The sequence below is a fragment of the Geotrypetes seraphini genome, chromosome 14 (genome assembly GCF_902459505.1).
Source record: "Geotrypetes seraphini chromosome 14, aGeoSer1.1, whole genome shotgun sequence".
In the NCBI taxonomy this organism is placed as follows: Eukaryota; Metazoa; Chordata; class Amphibia; order Gymnophiona; family Dermophiidae; genus Geotrypetes; species Geotrypetes seraphini.
In genome coordinates, this window is record NC_047097.1 from 67,331,123 (window position 1) to 67,350,638 (window position 19,516).

Consider the following 19,516-nt stretch of genomic DNA (forward strand, 5'->3'; position numbering starts at 1 on the left):
TCCTCCCCAGGGTTCTGTATCCTGGTGTTTCAATGGGAACTCAGACCCTATCTGTTTGTCTGAGCTTAGCCTGTCACTCTGATTAGCCCTTTTTAGGGTAAGGCTTGGATTTGGAGGAGATTGACCTGGCACAACCCTAGTCTTAATGCTGGGGTTGTGACAGGAGGCAGGGACAAATTTGATCCCGTGTTATTCTCTTCATGGCATGCCAATAGGTACCAAGATGTACACTGATTTAAAAAAAAAAAAAAAGTTATACATTGAGATTATATAAGTGATATAGCTACTCTAAAATAGTCATGATCATTAGTAGAGTGCCAGACTGAAAACACTTTCCACTTGAAAAGCATACCTGTTGCTTAGTTGAAAAGCTTGTGAGCCACTATGAAGCTGTCCTGGATGAACTACAGACACCTAAATGTAGATGCTAAAGACTGCTCAATCTACAGACCACGAGTGCTAGAGACTGAGGTCTGGATGAAGAGGTCAGCCCTTCTGCTGTGTGACTAGCACTGGGAACTGGAGCAGAATTTGAGGAGGTAAAATTGCTCGGTTCTGGAAGCAAAAGAACCAGTTCTGTTGAGACTGAGGATCATGAAACTTCTGAAGCACCCTTGGAATGAATAGAACAGGAGAATAAGCATAAAGCAATAACCAAGTCTGTGGAATTTCTAGTGCATCTGGTGTGAGATGTAGTAGGGAAGGAAAAATGAAACAGAGAAGCTTTGCATTCTCCTTGCTGGCAAAAAAGACTGACTCCACTGAAACTTGAGATCCCACGGAGGACACTGCATTTCTAGGAGAGCTAGAAGAACAGTATAAACAGCCACTAAGCTAAGATCTGCAAATAAGCTTTGGCAGTTACCATGGACACTGATTATACTGTATGAATATGGGTCACAAGCATCTGGACTATCATATCATCCTGCAAAAATGATCTGAATTGGATGATGGCTAATATAACTACTATGAAAGAAGTTACATTGGCTGAACAAAGAATAGACTTCACAGTCCACACTGCTGGCCCGGTATTGTACATTTACTAATCACTATACACCCAGTATACAATTCACTTTGTCACCAGTTCCTTCGATGTTCACTTTCACCCTGGTCACCTTAAATGCCCATCACCCTTCATTCGCACTTCTCACATTGAATGTGATACACACATTTGATGTACAATTTGTAGCTGACTCATGTCAAGTCTCATCATTTGAGTACAAATCCTTCACATATTTGAACACGTTTTTCATACCACCTTATATTCATATATAAATTCATACCCATAGGACCCCCTGAGGAAGACTCTAAAAGTCGAAACAGGATTGGTGTTGGGTCCTCTTCATTGACTCAAGTTGTGGATTAACTTTGTTACAAAATTGTGAATTTACTTTTTGTTTTTAATAAAGCCTGCATCAGTAACATCCGATTCCAGTTTTTTTTTTGTTTTGGACTTTCTACTAACCCCCAAGGCACCATTTTTGTACCAGATGGGTTAGAAGCAAAGGAATCCTGCTCCTGCCCCTCTTGGGAGAATATCAGGTGGGTGAGGAGAGAAGTCTCCATTACTGCTGAGGTCATTTGGGGGAGGGGAGGGGAAGGGAAGAGATGAGTTCAGTGAGCCAGTAGACACAACCTGGAAGTTGTGCAAGTGCCAGCCAATATTCAGTGCATGCATGCAAAGCTATGCATTCAAGTGCAGTCTTAGCTAGCTGCTTAGCAATATGGGTACCAATACAGAATATGGCCAGTACCTGAATATCTCCTAGTTGCTTCCCAACTCCACCATTAGAATGCCCCTGCTGCCCAGTTGTGTGTTCTGAGCTGAAATTCAGTGGTACTGTCCAATTAAGTACCAATGAAAATTGACAGACAGCCTGCTGAGTCCCCCTCACCTGCCAAGTTGTACGACTTGAGCATCTTTTTCAGAAAAAAAGGGACATGCTCAAATAGCTGATAAGACGTGAAAGAAGATTCACCTGCTGCTGTGATCAATAGTAGTACAGCAGACCATCGCAGAGGGCAGAGCAGTGAGAGTCTTTTGCTGCATTGGTTTTTTTTTCCATGGAAGATATTCTGGTACTGCGCCAATGTCTGTTGATAGGAGAGTCTGTGCTGACCTGCTTCCACTTCATCAGCTCTTTAGCTGCAGCTGATACAAGCAGCCTCTATCTGCAGGCACTCCAAAAGGCTGAGCTATGTACCTGGATACCTCAAGGCAACTAGATGCTTAGATCATTCCACCTAGAGGTCAATGGACTCACTGTGAAAGATTCTCAGGTAGTCTATACAAGCCTAAATGGTTTCTGCATAAGAGCAGGTTTTTTGCAAATTTTTCAAGAAGCAGCTTCTTTTCAGCATCTAAGTTTATTTTAAAATTTCTTTCCTGCCTAACACTTAGGTGGATTACAACTACAGATAACACAGTTCATTTACAGGAATGAGAACTACAACTATACATATTAACACATAACGCCCTTATATACTGAGCTCAGCAACAAAACATCCTTCCCAAATAGATGAGTCTTGAGCAGTTGTTTAAAAAGTTCAACATTTTTGCATAACGAACAAAGGGGGAAAAAATGCAGGAATGGTGTACAAGATGCCAAGTCTTTAATCAACAAACATAGATGTGAACATAAAACAGTTTGTATCCAAAGTATGGTCCAATGAGGGTTGATGAACCGGGACCCAATATGGTCTGTGTTTCAAAGAAACACTCCTTCCTCAGGGGTCTTAAAAAGTATGAAAATCACATACTAGGGTACCATATGGATTACAACTGGATAAAAAGGCGATTTTGTGGACATAGTAAACAAACTGGGTTAGCTCCTCTGCAGTGCAGATACAAAGCAGGAAACTGTTTTACGAGATGCTTTAAATAGCAAAAGTAAAAATTATATTGACCGCCCTGTTTTGATAGTCTCCTGCTGAACTTATCCATAGTGCGGCCCTCCCTCCCCGGAGGAACTGACGCATAAACATTCGCTGAAGCTGACTTTTTCATAAGTAGATTCCACCACCAGGGATTGATGGGGAAGTTGTGGCTTAGCAAACCCTAGGAGAAGAAATAACCTTGTAAAGGGATTCCAGTTTTCTGGGAGCCACCGGCACTGAGAGAGGTGATTCCAAGTTCTTGTAGAAGGTCTCACGCAAGATTCCATGCAGGGGGGAGCTTCAACATCTCTTTGGGAGGCTGGTCATATCAAGCATATCCAGATATTCCTTGCTGTATTTGGGAATCAGCCTCCAGAGGTACCGACAGGTCCTTTCCCATCATCCAGATAAATTTTTGAAAGACAATTTTTCAGTTGGAGATGCCTACTGAGCTGGGGAAAATCCCAGAGAGTACGATGCTGGGGAGTCTTCAACCTCAGTGGACGATGGAGAAGGATCCAGATCGGAGTCGTCGAATAAGTCTGAATCCTAGAAGCAAAGAGGGAGATTATGTCTTCGACCATTGCCGGTCTGGCATTGGGGTCTGAGAATGCTTCTTCTTGCTAAATACCTTGCCTGACTGGTGTCGAAGTCTCGGAATTGCTATTTCTTCTGAGACACTGGAGTTGACTGAGCAGGACTTTGGTCTGAGTGCCTTGACGACGATGACTGACGCAGAGAAGAGCAGTGCTTGGGAAGTGGAGCGATGAGTCACTTTAGTAGAACGCACCAAAGTAGCATCGATGGTGCCAGTGGTCGGTGCCATGATATGCTCAGGCTGCACCGGCACTGGAGAAGTCAATGTCGGAAGCAAGAGGTTGGAATTGGTCCCCGAGCTCCTCCCAAAGCAAAGCATTGAACTTTTGCTTTAGAGTAACCACCGGTACTGTGGGGCTTCGTCGCCGTTACCTTAGTTGCCTGTGACACGTTCCGGCGAGGATGATGCCGATGTTGAGGCACTCCTCGACAATGGAATGAGTCGCTTCCGGGATTTGTGGTAAGGTTGGCAGACTTGGCTCGATGCCTTTGTGGCCTGTGTCCATGAGGGGGAAGGCTTCTTAGCTGGCTTACCAAGGGTATGGTGTATTGCGACACCGGGGTCAATGTTGGTACTTCTGCTGGTGTCGAAGCCTTTGGTGTCAGCGCCTTCAATGTCGAGAGTGTCGATACAGGTTCTCCCTTCCATGACGACACTGAACAGCTTTTCCTGCTACAAAATTTGATTTTTAATAGTCCTCTTTTGCAAGGAAGAGCAGCACTTGCACGTTTGCACACAGTGTTCAGAGCTCAAACACTGCAGATACCAGCTGTGAGGGTCTGTCAGCAAAATAGTGCAAGCACAGCTACTGCATCATTTGAACCCCGTCAGTAGGCGGGACATGGATGGGAACACAGCCTCAGAGAGATCGAACTCAATGATTGAAGCGGCTGAATAGGCCCCGTCGGGTCAAAACCCCGAAGACGGCAAAAAGAAAATAACTTTTTTAAAAAAAAATTTTTACATTTTTTTACTGAAACACGAAAAAGAAAAAGAAATTGTAACTAGAAAACTAAAAAAACCATGTGAGTGGGAAGGCAAAAGGATCAACAGCCGTTGAAACGCGAATTCTTAGCTCCGCAGAAACTAAGAAACTGATGGTCTGCATGTCTACGTCGAGCGGGAAGGCACTAGCACATGCGCGGTGCGGGCTATTGCAAACTTTCTGAAAGTCTTAAAGTGGCGATGCACTTTTAAAGTGTCCATACTGGGATGCCATAAGTGACGTCACTCATATGTGAGAATATGCTGCCTGCTTGTCCTGGGATACCTCTTGGACCATTCCCAGAGGAAGGCATGCATGAAATGCTACAGACCACCAGAACACCCATATTTGCCTCAACCTTTGTCACTGTCAAAATGCCACTTCCTAAGGTTACCTTCTTTACAATACTGTTTGAAATCCTGACAAATGGGTAAGTTTTCAAAGAATCACAATTGCAAGCTAAGGATATATCATATGATTGGAAAGCTCAAGGGGGGGGGGGGGGGGCACAGTTCACAAAAGGCCACCCTCATGTTTACGGCAAGAATGTATTCTTACACAAATTCAGGAAGACGACTGCAATGCTTTAATGGTAAATCCATGTTGATGGGAACTACAGCTGTCCGATTGAAGAAAAAAATTTCAATTCGATTTTGCCAAGGTTCAATAAGATTCAATTTGCTTTCTTTGATATAACTTTAAAGTTAGTTGGCGGGTTTATTTTGTAGACTTTTCACCCACCCCACACCCCTTTGCTCCCTCCAATCCCACCCTAGCAGTGTCAAGTATAAACAAAACAAATACTATTAGGTCCTAGCTTGCGATTGTTGTCTAATATCAGCTCTGGCAGGATACACATTTCAAATCTTACAACAAAATTATTTTTTTCTACCTTTTGTTGCCTGGTCATTTTATTATTCAAATCATGTTGGCCCCAAGCTCTGGTTTCTGTTTGTCTTCTGTTAGCTCGCAGGCCAGGGCTTCTACCCATTTGACATTTTCTTCTCTCTCTGTGCTCACCATCCATCTTCCATCTCTGCACCTTCTCTTCTCTCTCCTCCTCCCTGCAGGTCAAGCACCCCCAAGGGGCAAGCAGCCTCTCTTTCCTTCTCTCCAGCCATCCCGCACCATATGGCCAGCTCCCTCTCTTCCATTTCCTCCGCCCATCCCGCACCCTCTCTCTTCCCTTTCTCTAGCACCCCCCCCCCACCATATAGCCAGCACCCTCTCTTCCCTTTCCTCTAGCCCTACCCCACTCCATGTGACCAGCATTCTACACAAGCAGAACAGCACACACTCTTACTGTTCAACAGTTAGTAAGCACTATTAAATATATGATTCAGCAGACCATGTAAACAGCCAAAATAAACACACTGGCTGGAATACATAACTAAGACATTCAAAATATGCACATTAAATAGAGGTACAAACATTCAAAATGCATGCAGAATAGTACAAAGGACTTGTATCAAACTTATCTTTGCAATTTATATTGATGTGCCCCTTCTCAAAACACCAATATTCGGACCACCTTTTTATGAACCATTGTGTGGCTGGATGCTAAATAATAAATCCCCAACTTAGTTTTAAAAATTGTCAGTCCAAGAGCCATTCAGCTTGGGCAACCATCAACCACAATTATATAGAGCCCAAAGCTTCCCAGTGTACCACAATACCAATCAAATGGCGTCAGAGAACAATAGGAGGTAGACATAAGAAGCAAGGACTGAAAGCAGCTGTGAACAAGTGCTCTATGCCTCAAAGAGCTTCATGCTTCTGATTTTTTAAAGGCCGATTTAAGGCAAGGAATCCACATAAAACAAAGATATTTTCTGGGAACTTCCCTTTTATTGGTTTCTCTCATTCATTTTCAATGATCTCTGAGCTATTAAAAGCTAAGACATTCCAGCTACTGGTTTATTTTTTTATTTATTTTTTTCCTTACCTCAATTTTAATATTAAATCGAGATGGTTCTTGTCTGCACCGGTTTGACCTCCTAACCCCATAAACATCAGGATATGTTTCCCACATCTGCAAAATAAACAGACCATCAGGGGCCTGCTTCATCCCATCAATTACTGCTATAATTTTATGCACAGTTAATCATAGTTTAGGATCTTTGCTGTTTCTGCTATACTAACTTTTAACACTAAGGGGGGGGTTGTTAACATGGGCTACCATTAGGACAGGGTATTTTACCACAACTCATGCTTTTTAGGTCCTATTTTTTTGCAATGAGACCTATTTACTAATAACCTGGTTAAAGTAAAATAACCCGTCTTTCTATTTCAATTGATTTTTTTTTTTTTTTACTGATAGCTACATATAGCAGTTGAACATTGATAGAGACAAGTATTGAAACTTAGCGCGTCCTGTGAAGGTCCATTTGTAAGAATTGGTTGCATTATAAACTTCAACAAACATATGCAATGAATTAAATATAGACGAGTCTTATGCAACTACCACATAATTTCCTCCTTACCTTGCCTCCCCCTTCCCTTCCCAAAAGCAGCTACTTACCTGTAACAGATGTTATCAGAGGACAGCAGGCAGATATTCTCACGTGTGGATGATATCATCCACGAAGTCCAGTACACAGTGCTAAAGTGTACTGTCACTTTAAACTTTTTAAAGACTTGGGATTAGTGCTGCCCGATTCACCAATTCAAATCAATTCATCGATTCGATTTGTTTCCCCTCCCCCCCCCAAATCAGACCCACTGATTCAGTTAACAGCTCTTCCCCCCCCCCTCTCTTTCCTGGTGAGGCCTGACATACCTCAAGGGCCTTCTAAAGCAGCAGCAGGCTCTGAACAGGCTTGTTCATGGCCTGCCCAACCAGGGCTTCCCTCTACTGCAGTCATCAGTGTTCACTGGGTGGGGGCTCAGTCAGGAAGTACCGCACAGGAGGATGGGAGGGAGAATCTATTTGGAAAAATTTCCTCCGAATCGGGCAGCACTATTTGAGATTGCCCCATAGCGTGTTTGCGTCAGTGCCTTCCCACCTGAGGTCAGATTAGGACCATTAGGGTTAGTTAAACAACTAAGAGGAGGAAAAATTGTGAGAATATCTGCTTGCTGTCCTCTGATAACACCTGTTACAGGTAAGTAACTGCTTTATCCCAGGACAAGCAGGCAGCATATTCGCATATGTGGGATTCCCTAGCTGAAAGCAAATGGGTTGGAGGGAAGTTGGCTTTATGTAGAGATTTTGCAGAACTGTTTGGCTGAAACTACTATCTCACCTAGAAAGAGTCCCTAGACCAGTGGTTCCCAACCCTGTCCTGGAAGACCACCAGCCAGTCAGGTTTTTGGGATAGCGCTAATGAATTCATTAGAGCTATCCTAAAAACCTGGCTGGCTGGTGGTCCTCTGGAACAGGGTTGGGAACTACTGCTTTAGACAGTAATGGGATGTGAAAGTATGAGCTGAGGACCAAGTAGCTGGTTTACAGGTGTCCTCAACGGGAGCAGAACATAGATGAGCTACTGAAGATGCCATTACTCTAACCTTATGTGCTGTGACACGACCTTCCAGAGGCAGCCCAACCCAAGCATAGCAAAAAGGAGATACAGTCCACGAGCCAGGTGGAGATTGTCTTCTTGGTAACTGGAGCTCCAAGTTTATTAGGATCAAATGACAAGAACAGCCGAGTGGATTTTCCGTGAGGTTTTGTCCAATTCAGGCAATAAACAAGAGCACATTTACAGTCCAGTGTGTGGAACCCAGCCATACCAGGGTGAGAATGTGGTCTTGGGAAGTCAGGAAGAACTACAGACTGGTTCAGCTGAAATTTGGAGACACCTTTTGGGAGGACTTTAGGATGGGTTCGGAGAATGACTCTGTCACGGTAGAATGTTGTGTAAGGAGGGTTTGATACAAGCGATTGTAGTTCACTGACTTGATGTGCAGAAGTGATGGAGATGAGGAAAACCACTTTCTAAGTAATATTTTAAAGATGAAGACACTAGTGATTCAAAAGTAGGCATCATCAGATTTGAAAGTACATCATTAAGATTCCAAATTACTGGAGGAGGCTTGATTGGTGGTTTGGTTTGAAAAAGACCTTTCATGAATCTGGAGACCAAGGGATGTACTATAATGGCCTTTTGTTAAGAAGTACATGAAAAGCACTAATAGCACTGAGATGAACTCTGAAGTAGTTTTAAGGTCAGAGTTGAAAAGATGCAAGAGATATTTGAGTACAGATGGCAGAGGAGCTGTTTCTGGTTGCAGAGAACATTGAATACACCAGAGTGTGAAGCGAGTCCACTTGAAACAGTAACATCCCTGTGTGGAGAGTTTTCTGGAAGCCTCAATGTTAGTCGACACTGATGCAGAGAGAATAAAAGCATCTACTCGGTGGGAGAAAGATACCATGCTTTGACAGCTAATGAATGTGGGTTGGGATAGAGAAGAGATCCTTTGTTCTATGTCAGCAGTGTTGGAAAGATTTGCAGTTTGATGGATTTCCGTACACTGAACTGAAGGAGAGGAAATCATGGTTGTCTCAGCCATCAAGGTGCAATAAGTGTCATGGCAGCCTGTTCTTGGTGTAGTTTTAAGAGACTTCCCGAGTAGGAGGGAAAGCATTTGTCTGTCCAGTCTAGGAGAAGAGCCATCGGACTCCAAGCGATTGGGAGTATAGATTCTGGAACAGAAGACTGCAAGTTTGTGATTATGAGAAGCAATGAGATCCACTTGTAGGGTCTCTCCAACTGTCAAATATTTGACATAGGACAACTGAGTTGAGCTACAACTCATGAGGCTGCAGAAGTCTGAACAGTTTGTCTGCTAAGATGTGCTGCTTTCCTGCAAGATAAAACTACTTTGAGAAATGTGTTGCGAGGAATCACACAGGACCAAATTTTGATTGCTTCTTTGCAAAGTTGGCGAGAGCCTGTGCCTCTTTGCTTGTTCACATAGTATATGGCAACTTGATTGTCCGTTCGAATGAGTACTACTTGATTGACGAGGTGATCTTAGAATGTGAGTAGAGCATTGTGGATCGCCCGAAGCTCAAGGAGATCGATATGGAGAGTTTTTTCTTGAGAGTTCCAGCTGCCTTGAGTATGGATGCTGTCGAGGTGGGCTCCCCAACCGAGCATGAAAGCATCTGTTGTCAATATCTTTTGATGTGGGAGGGTATAGAAGAGGCCACTGGACAGACTGAGAGGTGATTGAAAAGGATTTAGGTCCCAATTCCTGCCCCTTACTTTCTCCGTCTCTGTCATTTCAGAGAAAAAATTCAGAAATACTCACAGTGATAGCCACCACTAAAGGGAGTGTCAAAGCACTGAGGTTACTTAAAGTTACTGGGATAGCGGATCAGTGGTTTGGGACCATTGAGCTGAGAGTGTCCACTGAGGATCTCAGAGGTGTAGACAAGCAAATAGAGTTTCATGAACTGTAGATTCTATGTGACCTAGAAGAAGCATCATTTGATGTGCGGTGATGTTATAAAGAGTGGAGATCCTCTTGCAGATATGAATTACCGTATACAGTAAACCCCGCAAATTCACACTCAGCAAGTCACGGTATTAAAGTCATGGTTACACCAATCAAGAGCTGCTTTGACACGCTTTCTGGTGTGTCAAAGCAGCTCCTGATTGGTGTAGCTTGACTTTAGTACCAAGAAAAGGCGGGCATAAAATACTGAGAATGATTTTCAACACCCCGGCTTCATAAGTACAATTTACCAGTAGAGATAAGCACCTGCTGGTGCCCCAGCTGCCCTCTCCTGCCTTCGATCAGATCCTAAACTGCATTCGCAGTTTTTCAAAATTCACGGGTGTTCCTGAAACAGAACCCCTGCAAATTTTGGGGAAGTACTGTATACTCAAATATAAACCGATCCGAACATAAATTGAGATAACATTTTCCCCACTTTTTTTTTTGAGGAAAATTGTTAACTTGACTATATACCGAGTGTTTATATTCAAGTACTGCTCAACTATACAACCACCTGCCCCTCCTGAATCTAATGCTGGCCTCTCCCTGGGTCCACCTTAAATCCTTGTGGTCCGGTGGTGTGGTGAGCCATTCCCTCCCCTTCTCCCAAGGTGAGGTGTCATGTCCTGTACTGGCTGTCAGCTGGCTATAGAATCACCATGCACCCCCTTATTTATTTATTCATTCAGGTTTCTATACTAGTTTCCCAGGGGAGCTCAGAATGGTTTACATGAATTTATTCAGGTATAGAAGCATTTTTCCCTGTCTGTTTCGGTGGGCTCACAATCTAATAGACCTGGGGCATTAGGGGGCCAAGTGACCTGCCCAGAGTCACAAGGTGCAGCGTGTGTCAGAACCCACAACCTCAGGGTGCCGAGGCTGCAACTCCAACCCCTGCTCCACACTCTCAGACATAGTATGGTAGGAGGTAGTATGGCAAATATTATCTGACAGGGATGGCAAAACAGTTAACAAAGCATGGTAAAGGTATAGTGAGAAATAGTATGGTGAGGATAGTATTACAAAGCATAGGTAACATAATGTGACACGACTTGGCAAAATTGGAAAGGCATGCATGCATGATGAAATATAGCATAGAAGACATTGAACAGAAAATACTGTGTGGCAGACCTAGCATGAGACTGAAGCATGGTAGAGTGTGGCAAACATAATATGGTAAGTATGGCATATAGTAGAACAAAGATTAGAAATAGTATGGCAGAGTGTGGAAGAACATTGTATGAGAAAACATGGCATGGTCAGACAAAGGACAAAGTACATAGCCTTTTCGATGTGAGACAGTAATTGGCACACTCTTATAGAGGGTCAGGGGAAGAGGTGAGTTTTTATTGCCTTCCTGAAGTTTAGTAAACCCTCTAATGATCTTATATGGGTATCTAGCTTGTTCCAGAGGCGTGGTAGGTAGTGCGAGTAAGATCTTTTCCAGGCATTCTCAAGACAAAGGGTTCATCCAAGAGCACACTTAATCTTACGAGCGAAGCAGTCGATTTGGGGCATAAGGCAGAAGTTTGGAGGCCTTATAGGCCAGTACCATGTTGTATCTCCCAGCTGTAGAATCAATGCACACCCCTCCTTCCTTCCCTCCTGTAGAATCACCATGCACCCCCCCCCTTCCCTGCTTTAGAATTGCCACACACCCCCTCCCTCCCTCCCTTGAAGCAGCAGCTTAAGCCTCCCTTGGCCCTACCTTGATCATTGGTGGTCCAGCGGAATGAGTCAGTGCAGGAGCGATCCTCTTACTCCCTGCCCATGCAGTCTCGCTGAAAAAATGGCTGCCACAAGTTCCTGTGGCAATTTATGAGACCTGAAGAAGTCTTGTGAATTACCGCAGGAACTTAAGAGGCCATTTTTTTGGCATGAGCATGAGGATCGTGCCTACCCTGACTCATCACACTGGAGCATCAGTGATTAAGACAGCTGCCACCCCTGCCCCAGGCTTACACTGCTACTCCGAGGGAGGGCGTGGCAATTCTACAAGTAGGGAGGGGACACATGTTGGGCATCCCCTGCCAGCAATGATGGGGGGATGGCAGCAAGCGAGAGTCAGGGGTGGCAGTGGGGGTATCCCTCATGCCAGCCGACTTGCGGTGGGGATTCGGGGGTTCCTTACTGCTGCCACTCAGCTGATCATGGCAGGGATTTTCTTGCCTCAATCAGCTAAGTGGCAACGCGATTCTCTAAACGGTGCCTGTACCATAGACAATAGTTAGAGAATCGGTGTGGTTAGGACTGATGCAATTCTGTATAGGACGCCCATATGCAATTCTCAAAAGCTGCTTAGGCGGCACCTGCGACTCGGCATCCTATACAGAATCAGACTTCATGAATACTCTGGGTGCTGAAGCCAGACCAAATGGTAGCACTTTTACTGGAAGTGGCAAGTTCCCACTGGAAACCAAAAGGTATTTTCTGTGGAGTGGGAGACTGGGAGTGTGTGTATATTCTTCTTTGAAATCTAGAGAGCATAGCCAGTCTTCTTCTCCAATAGTGGTAACAGTGTTCTCAGAGACCATTCAAAACTTCTCCTTCAAGTATTTTGTTAAGAGCATGAAGGTCTAAGATTGGACAGAGACCTCTATTTTTGGTATGAGAAAATACTTGGAGTAGAACCCTCGGCCCATCTCCTGAAGAGGAAACTGCTCAACAGCATTGAGCTGGAAGAGGGCTGAACACTCTTGGTGAAGTAGTGAGGTGGGACGAATTGAAAGCAAACTCTTTTGAAGGACAATTTGGAGGGGGCTTTTGTAGTCAAAAAGCATAACCGTGTCTCACTATTTTTAGAACCCATTGGTCTCTTATTATGAGAGTCCAAAGTTGATGGAAGTGAGACAGCCTCCAATTGGAAGAGACCAAGGAATGGGCTATGTTATGCTGGCTCTTAGTAGCAAGTCAAAAAGACTGCTGAGCTTTTTGCCAAGTCTGCTTAAAGAAACATGTGTTGTGCCTAAGAAGGATAACTTCCTTTATTCAATCCCCCCACCCAAAAAAAAAAACCCTGATTTGAGATTACTTGCTGGCATGCCTTAAAGCACAGTTACTTGGCATGCCTTAATTATTTCTTTTCCTCGATTCCTGCTGGACCAGCAAGAGGCAGAGAAACTGAACTTTTCCTGGCGCAGCCTAGAAGCAGTCAGTATGGTTATACCACAGCCATGCAAAAACAAAAAGCTTTATACAAATATGAAATATCCCCTGAAGGTGCCCTCTGCTAATCTTAGCAAGTAGAAAAGACACTAATGAAAAAAGGAAGTCATAGGCAGATGCTACAACAATGTCCCCCAGCACCAGTCTTCCCAAAGGGGTACTGGACTGGTCTAATAATAATCAAGGAAAAGAAATTATCAGGTAAGGCAAATTTTCTCCTCTTTTCATCCTGTTAGACCAATACAGACCTACCTATCTACAAAAGCTCTATCCTTCAGGGCAGGAATCTCCCTTTACTGCTCTGCCTAAGGTCAATGTATTAAGAGGCCATGACAGAGAAACATACAGGGGCTTTGCCTATACCAGCACATTTCTCTTGGCCAACCTCAATTCCTTCCTGCAGCTGTAGGGACACTTCTAATTGTGACTAGAGAATGACACAGGGACCAATTTTTCCCCATCTCCACAGGAACTCATTTTCCCATCCTGGCAAGTTTTTTTCCTGTCTCTGCCCCATTCCTACAAGCTCTGTCCTCATCTACACAAACCTCAAACATTTCATAAAGTCATGTGCTCAAGATTTGTGTGGTTAAGGCTGAGCTTACAGGACAGAGACAGCAATAAAGCTTGCAGGGATAGGATGAGGAAATTGAGCTCCTGTGGGGATGGCGAAAAATTTGTCCCCTGGGTCCAGAAGCCAATTGCTGGGTCTGCCTGAATATTTTCTATTTTTACAGTATGTGCTGCTGAGACTGTAAAGTGTGTGTCTGTGTTTCAACACATACCACTAGGTAACAGAGTATATGCTATTTTGTCGCAGCATACAGACAGACCAGTCACGTCACTCCACTGATCCAGCAAGATCCAGGGTAAAGAGATCAGAAACACTATACATGACCCAAGCAATTGTATTTCAGGGCATAGAGCCCTAGGGGTTGAGTCATTTGTAATTCACAGCCTCACTGGAAGTTTGATGAGGGGTGGGGGGATCCCCTACACATAGCACAGGGTAATCTGGAATTTTATCACTGAAAAATTCTACTGGAGAGCTCAGGGGATTTGAGAGGGAGAGACCAAAATAGAGAGGAAGTCTTACCAGGTAGATAAAATAGATTAAGGAGGTGGAATATTGCTCGCGCAGGAAATAATACACACACATATACATGCCCAAGGAGATTTTCTGGCTCTCTGAAAGAGGGTACAATTAAGTGGTGCCATCTGAATGTTATCGCCCATAGGTGTGGGTAATTATATCCTGCTTGTGCCAAGCAATTCATTTTACACTTCTAGATCATGTGAGGAGCTTTGTGCAAAGAGTACTTGAGACCTGGTTTGGTCACTGTTGGAAACGGGATACTTCGGTCTATCCCAATATGGCAATTCTTGTTCTTATTAACATTCAAACAAACCTGATAAACAATTTAATCATTCTTGCCAAAAAAAAAAAAAAGATTCACCTTAAAGAAGGATCGAGATATGATCAGATCTTTTCATCACAGAACTCAACATTTTTTAATGATTTGAAACAGGTGATATCAGGAATATGCTTTTAAAAGCAAGAGTTAATGGATAGTGGAGTTCAGGCAACAAATAAAGAATGGAAACTGGATTGGCTAAAAAGGCATGTCAGTCCTAAAACCTAGATAGATGCTGCCACAAAGCTTCAAAATCTAAACCAAGGACTTCTGAAACATCTGACCCAAATCACCCAAAATTCTAAACAGGAAAGAATTTATGCAACAGAATAAATCAACTGCTAATGAGGTAAACAGATTTAATTACTGAGCAGTACTCGTATTTAAGTTATTTAAATCTGAGAACATGAAAAGGAGATTAATAAAAATGTTTTAGGGACATACTTGGGTCGATATTCAAAACAATTAAACTGACCAGAAGCAGCTCCTGCCCAGTTAAATCATCTATTCATGGCTTAACTGGTCGTTTTCTGCAGCACTGCTGAAAATGATCAGTGAGGGCTTAAAGCAAAACGATTCTGAAGGGTGTTCTGGGGCAAAGGCAGCACTTTTTCAGCACTTAACCATAGCTTATTAAGAGCTGAATATTGCATTTAACCAGCTATTTAGTGGTTTGCAAAATGCCGAGAATCACTAGCTGAGAATCAACCCCACAGAGTTTAAACACAGCCAACAAGAATAAATTAATGAATTTTTATGTTCTACAAGATGTCTGAGGAACTTTACAAGCTTCCAGCACAGTCTGTGAAAGCGATACCTGCAAGGTGGACGCCTCTGAATCTGAGGGTAACAGGTTCAAGGCTGGCTGGTGCATCAATGGGATGAAAAAAATAAAAACAAGCTAGAAGACGGACTGAGAAATGTAATGGAGTTGACAAGATATTTTTGTACTTGGGACCTGAGGTGGCCACAATTGGAAACAGGATAGACCTTCTTGATAGACCTTTAGACTGTCCCAGTATGCCAATTCTTATGTTCTAAAATGAGACAACCAGGAAATGTCAGGAAAAATGTGTTAACAATCTATGTAAAAGAAAGACGATGAAGGCAAACAGTTTTCATTCAATAATTTACAAGGACCCATATTTTTTGTGTGTGTGTATTTTCAGTCGCCGATAGATCTTACTGCTTTTCTCAGCAACTGGCAGTCTCTGTCTCTAAATAGTACTCCAGTCCCACACTGCACTAATGGATTACCCTTAGCCTGAATATCCACGGAGAGCCAAAAGTAAGATCACAGCAGTGATGATGTAAAACTGTGTATTGCACATACCCCTGATAGTGAAGTGGTACATAGGGTTACCATATTTGTGAAGACATTAAAAAAAATAAAAAAAAGAGACATGACCCCCATCTCCAACCCCACCCCACTTTTTATCCAGCAAGTTCTGCAATAGGAAAAATTTGCTTTATTGAACCATTTAACAGTGTAAATACAAATCAGTTTTAAAAACCATAATTTGAATTTATAGACAAATTGGACCTGTGTGATCAAATTAATGTTTTTTTAAATGCCTCTAGATATCTTAGTCTAGTGTATTTTAAAAACATTTCCTACCACCAGAAGATTCCATTCACCTACTGTCAAGAAGTCAAAATGAACAAGAATGCTTTGGCCATACAATGCACGGAACTAAAAATCTGGCTCAAACTCTTGAACACACACTTGGGGCTCCTTTTACAAAGCCGCGCTAGGGCCTTAACGCACGGAACGGCGAGCGCTAAATTGCCGCACGCGCTAGCCGCTACCACCTCCTTTTGAGCAGGCGGTAGATTTCCGGCTAGCGCGCGCTAATCCGGTGCTTGCATTAAAATCACTAGCGCGGCTTTGTAAAAGGAGCCCTTAGAGAACAGGCACAAATTCAGTATATTTTAAACTGGTTTAAAACAAATATATGAAAGCAGACAGTAGGAAACTAACGCACGCCATAACACATGGGACTAAAAACCCTACAGCCATTTAATAAAGTTTCAAGTTTAATAAAAATTTGTATATACCGCCTATCAGTCTTCTAAGCGTGTTTGTACATAATAAAATAGGATAACATACATTAAAAACATACAGGACCTACTGGAATGATAGGATTAAGGTAAAGAATTACATTATAAAATAGGAAAGAGAGCCATATAGGAAATACAAAAGGAAGGTTCAATGAATACCAAAAGCTAAGTAGCTACTGAAAATGTTTCTTCAACCCAAGGAATTAAGCATTTTCTACCCATATACACAAAACAAGGACTTTAAAGAAAAAATGCCCACTTATCCATCAACTTGGGTTGCTATGATCTCTTTTGAAGTTCATGCAAATCAAGCTGAATTCTTAAAAGAACATCCTTATAACAAAAAGAGCATCAATAGATATTTCTATTATATGTCCTCTGGATATTCCAGATGGGGGGGGGAGTCTGTCCAGGTTTAGCCAGCTCTCCCGACTCCCCCACCCACCTCCTCCCTGGCCGTTGCAGTGAATCTTCAGGCAGCCAGCAGCAGCAAGCTGAGTCTGCTGCTCTCCGGCCTGCCCCGAAAGCCACCCTCTCTGCAGCTCCCGCCTATACGGGGAACAGGAAGTCGTTGCAGAGAACCCAAAAGCCTGCTTAAAGGATAGGCTCTTTTTTCTGTTGTGGGAGTCCTTAAGGATCAAACTCCCTTCCTCCCATGGGGATTGTAGTCTTTTCATAGCTGTAACCAAGGCATCAAAGTTGGAGATTCACAAAACTAGTCCAGATCCTTCTGAAGGAGAGGATATAACTGCCCATCAATTCTGTACCCTAGTGGAAAATACCCCGTGCCATCTACTCTCCCAAGCTCCTATGTGAGACAGCTTTATGAAGAGAGAAATAGGCATTAGAGGGCCCCACCAGGAAAGGATCCCCACATAGTCTCCTCCTGCCTAAATGTAGATTGCCAAAACTACCTGGTCAATGAAAAATGACAATTCGTAATATCTGAAGTGTCTTTCCTCTTCTGGGATAGAGCTCTCCGGATTCTGGGCGTACTTATGCTATGGAAGGGAACTCCCATTCTCCTTTGAACTCCATCCAGGTATCCTCCAGGGCAGCCAAAGGCAAAGGTCAGAGCTTTTTTTTGTCCCCCAAGCCACTGATAGTGACCATCAGGCTTAGCTGCCCAGGCAATGCTGCACAAGGGTCCTGTGGCCTTCAGCCCAAGCTGTAGCCCTTTCAAACAAATAGAGGTGGACCCCCCCTCCTCCCCAGACCAAGACTTGGAAACTGGAGAGCACCCTCCAAAAGCATTCTAAGGGCCTGAGTTAACTAAGGCCCTAATTCTGGAGTAGGACCCTGCAGTCCCATGCCTCTCTCCCCAGCCCCCAAAGACAAGTCTGCCTCATGTGTTGCAGGAATCTTGAGTTTGCAGAGAAAATGGCTGCTGTTCCCCTTCCACCACTAAAGTCTGCATCCACAGCCAGCACTGCAGAAATGAGGGTGAGGAGGATTTCAGAAACCAGAGGTGCTCTGGTCACTCAGTTCCAGAAAGTTTCCAGAGCTTTCTGCCAGTAAAAACTTCACCTCCCTTCCCGTCACATATCAGGACAGCAGGAAGCAGAGGCACTGGTCACCTTTGAAGCCCCACAATGCCTGCCAACTCAGCATAAGGATTATGTTGGGGTTGCACCACAAAGTTCACCATATCTTTTTGGATCCCCTTGTACTCAGCAGGCTGACAGGAATCTCCAGCATTGGTTCTGTGCTTCTGTCCCATTTTATTTATCTAATAAATATTATTGTACACACAGATCTGTGAAAACTTAACACTACCCACAAGGCTTTTTAATTTTTGGGATGCAGAGGCCCTGAGGAATGAAAAGAGGTGGAATGGGGGGGGGGGATGCTGGGTGAAGAAGTACTGAAATCTTTCCCCTGACGCATGCTCAGCAAAACGGAGATTTCCCCATCGGGGCGTAGAGGTGGCTGCCAGGGCCCGAGCAGGCTAGCACCGATTGAGTGCATGGAAAGACAGCTTGGCTACTGTCTGCAGCTAAGTGGTTTTGTTTTTCTGCTTACCATTGACAGTGTTTGAGACTTTAATACGTGCTGTATGCTGTGCCCACACTTTTGGATGTTTTGAAATTTGGCGTGCTGATGTTTTTTTAGGTGGTTCCTGTGTAGCTACTATTGCGTTTTCTCACTGCTGATTTAATTGATACAAATTGGACCTCACTTTTTGTGATCTTTAAGTGGAGTTTTTTGCCATATGAAGCTGAACCGAGACTTTTTTTCCACTTGTTCTTTTTTTCTTTTGGTTTTTTCCTGAGTGAGTGGGTCTGTGTATGAGTGCAGTGGGTATTCCTTGTAGTATCTCGGTGGGTTCCTCTGGTGTTTTAAATAGGACATAAATTGGGAATCTTGGTGGATCATATATGTCCTTTCCTTAGATTTTTGGGGAATAAAAAGTACCCAAGACCTCTGCCAGTAAGCTAAACCAAGTAAGCGCCCACAGATGAGGCTTGGAGCTCAATCCCTAAAAGTCAATAGTCAGCCTCTGAGCCTCTGGGCCTGCCTCAACCACTGGGCCACAAGCCATGGAGTATGCTCTGAGGCGTCTTACATGAAGCAAAAATCCTGCTGCACCTGCCCACCCTGCACCATCTGCTGGAGGCAGAGAACGTTGAAGGTGTCCAGGGTGCACCACTCCTTATTCTGGCATTATCACTGGAAGAGTTCAGCTTCTCTGCCTCCATCTGTTGATGTCAGGATATAACCCATTGATCTGGACTGGTCTAGCAGAATTAAAAAAGAAATCATGGATTTAAAACCTGATCAATCTGAAAACTCAGTGAGAAAGTATCTGATCACAAGAGAAAAACAGGCAAGGTTTATTGAGGCTTTCCAACTATAGAAGTCAAGCTTGCTACTAAGTTCTTCCCAGGCCAAAATTCATTAGCCTTCTCGCTTATCAATTGGTAGGCCACAGTTTATATTTCAGATGTATTAAAATGCACCAAT

The 19,516-nt window shown here is 43.5% G+C and overlaps 1 protein-coding gene across 1 annotated transcript in view; it reads right to left on the reverse strand.

Annotated features, from left to right (window-relative positions):
* The window catches only part of CHD2 (chromodomain helicase DNA binding protein 2), a 186,355-nt gene that overhangs the window by 140,389 nt on the left and 26,450 nt on the right, over positions 1–19,516 (reverse strand). The window contains 1 exon segment of the mRNA XM_033920273.1: positions 6,406–6,492. Within this exon segment, the coding sequence (XP_033776164.1) occupies positions 6,406–6,492 (87 nt within the window).